The sequence below is a fragment of the Uranotaenia lowii genome, chromosome 3, assembly GCF_029784155.1.
Source record: "Uranotaenia lowii strain MFRU-FL chromosome 3, ASM2978415v1, whole genome shotgun sequence".
Taxonomy (NCBI): domain Eukaryota; kingdom Metazoa; phylum Arthropoda; class Insecta; order Diptera; family Culicidae; genus Uranotaenia; species Uranotaenia lowii.
The window spans coordinates 335514571-335521360 of record NC_073693.1 but is presented as its reverse complement, the minus strand read 5'-3'; the positions used below and the strand labels follow the sequence as shown (position 1 = coordinate 335521360).

Genomic DNA, 6790 nt, shown 5'->3' with positions numbered 1-6790 from the left:
AAATATACAAACTTTTTGCATTACAAATATCACATTTGCTTTTAAAGTAGCGTTGCAGATTGCCGTTTTTTTTAATTTTATTCCCAGCTAAGATCGAAAAATAAATTCAAAATATTGAATAATTTTAAATTCTTTTCTACACTTTCTACGATTTTTTAAATTTCAAAATACATGAACTTTACCTGGATCGATATATCCCAGATGAAATTCTGAAATGCTTATTTCAAAGTCGTTAAAGTAAACATATGAGTGCCCCAAATGACTCGACATTTAAAAAATGTTATGCGCTGCAGACTAGTATTGATCCTAGGCCTAGTGCAAGGTCTCATGCCAAATTTGGGCCAGATCGGATCACGGGAAGGGGTCGCTCAACGAGCCTGAAGATTGTATGGAATTTGGAGACATTTTAATCGGGAGGAGCACGAAAATCCAGTTTGTCATAAATAACTTTGGTCCCCTTCGGCCGATTTCTTTTAAAAGCAGATTTTCTTAAGCCCAAACTATGACAAATATTTCATCCGAAGACTGCACTTAGATTCAAGTTAAGACACAAAAGTTATTAAGCTTCAAAAAATTGTTATCTTTTTTAAGGGTGATATTCATAACTATTAACATTTTGACAAACATTTTGACGCAGCATTAACAGTGATGAATATAACCCTGAAAAAAGTTACCCCATTTTTGAAGTTCCAAAACTTTTTAATCATAAGTCGAATTGAAATGCAGTCTTCGGATGAAATATGTGTCATAGTTTAGGCTTCAAGAGAAACCATTTTCAAAAGAAATCAATCGAAGGTGACCAAAGTTATTTATCAAAAACTGGATTTTCATGTTCCTTCCGAACAAAATGACTAAAAATCCCATACAAACTTAGGCTCGTTGAGCAACCCTTTCCCGTGACCCGATCTGGCTCAAATTTGGCATGAGACCTTGTACTACGCCAAAGATCAATTTAAGCCGACAGCGCATAAATTTGACAAGCTTGAAATTTCCCATACAAATTTGGGGCAGTCTATTGTCCAAGGACATATTTTTGTAAGTTAAATATTTGAGAACGGGTTTAAAATTCTAGGAATTCCATATATTATAGGCACTGTCTTGACTGGAAATCCAGTTTTTACCATATTTATGACCTTTTCGAGAACCCCCAAAAAACCCACCTTTAGATGTCCATCTTACCAGCCTTAGAAATTTTTTTTAATACGTTTGTTACTCAAGCCCTCCGACCAGTATTCACTGATTTCCCTCCAGATGGCTTATTAGAAGCCTTATTAACTCTCCATCTTTGAAATCAATTGAGATTTTTAAAAATGTTGAGAGTTATGAACTATATTCTGAGGAGATGGATCCTCCATTTTTTAGTGTTTCTTTTATTTACTACTAGCTGACCCGGTGTGCATTGCTACACCTTTTTTAATCAAACCTCAACATGGTTTAAAACCAACAACTTTGAAATAAGAGCTGCAGCTGGAGTTCCGAATTGCAATTCAAAGATGGTATATATTACTAACTGAAGCTTGATCTCTAAACTTGTTTTTCAAGATCTGAAATTTGTTCTCTGTTTTTAAGCTTCATAATGACTTAAATAATGTCAATATTTATGGATTTTCCACCTTTTTTTTTCCCAAAGTGAGAAGATACGAACTTCCATAAAAATATTTGTCACATCTATTTTTGAGTTATGTCAAATGCCAAAAAAAAACCCTGTTTTAAAATATGGTCCCTTCTTTGAAAAGCTCTTTATCTTAAACTTACATGGGAGCTCCCCCATTTTTCCAATTTTGTCCCCCACTGCTTGAAGAAGGTAGGCTGATGTACCTGGCTCGAGTTTACATAAATTTCTAATCGAAAGAAAAAGATTCGCATATTGGAATTTATTGCATATCGTACTTTATGGAGATAGAATTTTGAAAACCGATCAATAGCGTGAACCGGTACAGTTTTTTGAGTATATTCCTAATATTGAAATTATATTATATTATATTTGGAGTTGAAAAAATCAGCTATAGAAATTAAAAAAAAAACGATGAAAAGGATTTTTAATAGCCATTTTCAAACAGCTTTTGTCACCATCCTCGCCCTTCGAAGCAGATTGATTATCTATCCTTTTTGCGCCAAAATTATGTTAAAAAATGTTTCGCCATATGTCAAACTCCTGGACATGAGACATTACAACATGAAGTTTTTCCAAACAGCACTTGTCATGGTATGAAAATTATCGATTTTATACAGTGCAAATTTCTTTTTTTTAATAAATTTATTAAAGCAAAAAATATAAATATTTAAAAAAAAATTATCATTTGCTTCACTAAATAAATTTTCAGCGTTTTTTATTTTCTCTTTGAAAGTCAATTATAAAAAAAAATGTTGGCAAAAACAAATTTCTAAGTTAACACTTGTCCCGTATATTGGGGCAAGTGTAAATGCAAAGCTTATTTTCAGATGCGTAAAAGTAATGGCTTTAAAATGGATTTAATGCGTATTTCTGTTTGTTTGTTTTATCAAGTTTCATTGATATACCTGCAGTATTCTTGCAGTATAAATTTATGTTTGTTACTCCACTTTTAACGAATGCTGTTCAAAGCAAATGACCTTCATTTACAAAGACATTAAAGAATTTGAAATATTCGCTTTAGTTTCAACATTTGGAATACCCCTTCTGGTCTTTTAAAGGATGAATCATCCGCGAGGATGAAAATCCCGGAAAAAAAACAACATTCTGGTCTTTCCAACATATTGAATCATTTTAAATAAAGATGAATTTCTTAAAAGTTCGACGTTTGCCCTTGCCCCACCGTATAAGTTGACAGGAGGGAATATTGTTTTTAACACTTCAAGAGTATACTATAAATTTCTCATAAAAAATTTGCATCCTGTTGAATATCAGTTCTAAAGTCTCACTTTTCAAAAAAGAAGCGGATCCAAAGTCTCTTTTATGCAGCCATGTAACACCAAAACACTTTTCAAGTTAATACGTACTTGAATTGGTATGTAAGCAAAAAGAACGATGTTTTTTTTTAAGAATCATTTAAAATAAAAAGCTCCCATTTTCATTTCTTAATTCGTTTTAGTTGTGTATTCGGGCCGAATGAACAATTTTTAAAAGAAACATAATTTTTATTTTTTGTAACAGAGAAAAGTTGAACGTTTGAACATGCTCTAGTGTTCCTTTAATGAAAATTCTTTCAGATAATGAATTCCCTCACTTTTGGTCAGTCCTATCTTATCTAATTTAAAGAAAAGTTTTTTGATCAGTTCATGTGTCGGATCGGCTATTTTATCTTCTTTTTCAGTTAAGTATATTTTTACATGCTCAACAAATTGTTTGCGATCTTCCTCTATAGAAAACATCTTATGCATATTTCTGTAATCAATATGATTCAAAAATAAACTTGTAGGAAAAATGGGTTAAAAATTGTATGTAAATTCTTTACTTTCAGTATATTTTTTTTCATTGTCCGCAAAGTGTCATACCATTATTTCAATAGTATTAGAACTAAATTTAAATTTTTGAGACAACAAATGCTATATGGTTAACAAATATGTAAGTATTTTTGCAAATCTTTCAATTGGTGTTGATTGGATTGATAAAATAACAATCCGTGTCACATCTAGGCGTCATTTATTTCCACATGCTGTGTACAATTAAGCAAGAAAAAACACGTCTTGGTTACATATCGCCCTTCCACGTGCATAAGAAATATAGGCACTTGGTTGAGAATCAGGCGCCTAATTGTTAAATTTTTCCAGCGATCAATGAACAGTACGCTTTGGATACTATCCACTTGCGACGACGTTTTCTCGACCATAGAGACGAAACACAAACCCCTCAAAGAAAATTTTCATTTTCATTATATGTTGGGTCACATCTAGGCGTCATTCACAACCATATGCTGTACAAATGAGCTAGGAATCAAATAGAAAAAAATCACATCAAAGCTTCATATCGCCACCCCTTGCATTGAAAAAATCGCGCCAAAATATTCCCACTGATCAGTATGCTATGCCATGGTTACTATCCTCTCACGACGTTGGCTCGCGACGCCTCGACCTTGGAGACGAAAAACAAACCGCCCAAAGGAAGAAAAAAATCTCGAGAAAATGGATGTCATGACTTTAATTTGTTTCGAAAAACTACAAATTTTGTATGGAAGCCCCCTCTCCCTTAAGTCGGAGCGGTTTGTAACTATTACAGAAACCACCTCCGGCCCCAAAAACCCTCAGATGCCAAGTTTCACGATGATCGGTTCAGTAGTTTCCGAGTCTATAGGGAACAGACAGACAGACAAACATTCATTTTTATATATATAGATTATGAAAACTTGCTTGATTTAAATAAGCGTTGTACATTAAGGAGAATATATTCCCAACATGAGATTTGAGCCAAACATGGTAATTTTTGAAATATTAAAAGTGTCCGTCTTACCTGACTTTTTCCTATCTATATAGATAATCATTAAAAAATCTTATCTAAGCACACATTCATTAGATCAAATATTTATTACTTCAAAACAATTCTCTATACAAGGATTCTAGTTGAGTCCTGAAACCTTTGAATTTGTCGAACCAATAATTTCATTAACTTCTTATAACCAATTGGCTTGCATTCACTAGTCCAACTGAGTCATCGGTCACATTTCGTCAAACGGATTACTTATGAAATTATGAACGGCGCTCGGACGGAAGCTAATCTAATTACCCAAATCATCTCCCCAAAAACAAATCCACCTGTATTGGCACTATAAAAGCCACCACTCAACCGTTGACAAATCGAGTCGTTCTTCGGTATTTTCGTAGGTCTGAAGTAGTTCGCCCTAGACGGTAGCGATTTTCTTCAGCCTATCAATTCTCGGAACATCATCGTTAAAGCGTGGAGATAAGTGGTGTTTGCCAGATCACTAACTAGTTGAAAGTGTGAAAGTGTTATATCTTCGGAAAGGAAGTAGCAATGGCGTCGTACGCATCGTGGATGCAGCAACAACCGCTGCTGGGTGGAGCAATTGCCGCCAATCTGACGGTGGTAGACAAAGTTCCCCCGGAGATGCTGCACATGGTGGACGCCCACTGGTACCAATTTCCCCCGATGAACCCACTGTGGCATGCCATGCTGGGCTGGGCCATTGCCATGCTCTGCTTCATCTCGATCGTTGGCAACGGCATGGTCATGTACATCTTCACCAATACCAAGGCGCTCCGAACCCCCTCCAACTTGCTGGTCGTTAATCTGGCCTTCTCGGACTTCCTAATGATGTTTACGATGGGACCGCCAATGGTGATCAACTGCTATTACGAGACCTGGGTTCTGGGACCTTTCGCTTGTGAGCTGTACGGCATGTTGGGATCACTTTTCGGTTGCGTCTCGATCTGGACCATGACTCTGATTGCCCTGGATCGTTACAATGTCATTGTGAAGGGTCTCTCGGCCAAGCCGCTGTCCAACAATGGAGCCCTGGTGCGCATCTTGGGCGTTTGGTTCGCTACCCTGTGCTGGACTTTGGCCCCCTTCTTCGGCTGGAACCGTTACGTACCGGAAGGAAACATGAGCGCTTGCGGAACTGACTACCTGACCACCACCTGGGAAAGCCGCTCCTATATCCTGGTTTACTCGATCTTTGTCTACTTCACCCCGCTCCTCACCATCATCTACTCGTACATCTTCATCATCAAGGCTGTCGCTGCTCATGAGAAGAACATGCGTGAACAGGCCAAGAAGATGAACGTTGCCTCGCTCCGATCGGCGGAAGCCCAGAACACGAGCACCGAAATGAAGCTGGCCAAGGTTGCCCTGGTCACCATCTCGCTGTGGTTCATGGCCTGGACTCCGTATCTGATCATCAACTACACTGGCATCTTCAAGGCTTCCCCCATTAGCCCACTGGCCACCATCTGGGGATCGCTCTTCGCCAAGGCCAATGCCGTCTACAACCCAATCGTGTACGGTATCAGCCATCCCAAGTACCGTGCTGCGCTCCACAAGAAGTTCCCATCGCTGTCCTGCACCGATGCCGCTTCTGATGATTCCCAGTCTACCGGATCCGGAACTACCGCCGTCGTTATGGAGGAGAAACCATCCGCCTAAAGTGCTCGGTGCCAAAGCAAAGACTCGCTAACCCTGGGAGATCGTTCATGAGGACATTACACTCTATTGGAATTATATCGTTAGAATATTAAACGTTATTGTGAGCAATTTTTAATCAAAACAAAAATTTTCAATTCTTATGATGACTTTTCAAACGGATATAAACTCTTCTTTCGGCTTTAACATGTTGACATTATTTTGAAAATCTGTCTTGAGAAAAATGAGAGCTACTTTTTTTTATCAGTCCATCATTCTATATTCAAATCAACAATGTCTAAATTAAAGGGTGATACGGTCAAAATTTGGTCAAGGGAAAACGCGTGTAAAACGGTAAAATCGTTTATTTAAAAAATCAAATTAAATTGTGTTAGTTGTATTAGTATAAAATTCAGGAGAAATATTCAGTTAGGCTTCCGCTTTTCCAAATCTGAATTGCCGGGCCTTACGCTTGACCCCTGCCATCAGATTTTGTACAGCAACCTTGTCCACCTTCTTCGCCGCAGAAAGCCAGTTTGCTGCTCGTTCTTAGCAGTTTTTTTTGGTCTTCTTTAGGTTCCGCTTGACAATAGCCCAGTATTTCTCAATTGGGCGGAGCTCTGGCGTATTGGGAGGGTTCTTATCCTTGGGAACCACCTGCACGTTGTTGGCGGCGTACCACTCCATGGCCTTTTTACCGTAATGCCAAGATGCCAAATCCGACCAAAACAGTAC

General features: G+C 37.7%; 1 protein-coding gene across 1 annotated transcript; it reads left to right on the top strand.

Annotated features, from left to right (window-relative positions):
- The first annotated feature begins 4788 nt into the window (after positions 1–4788).
- Positions 4789–6199, top strand: LOC129751432 (opsin-1-like). Its single transcript, XM_055746926.1, has one exon. It carries the CDS (start codon positions 4949–4951, stop codon positions 6077–6079), a length of 1131 nt encoding a protein of 376 aa, XP_055602901.1. The 5' UTR covers positions 4789–4948; the 3' UTR covers positions 6080–6199.
- Positions 6200–6790: the final 591 nt, after the last annotated feature.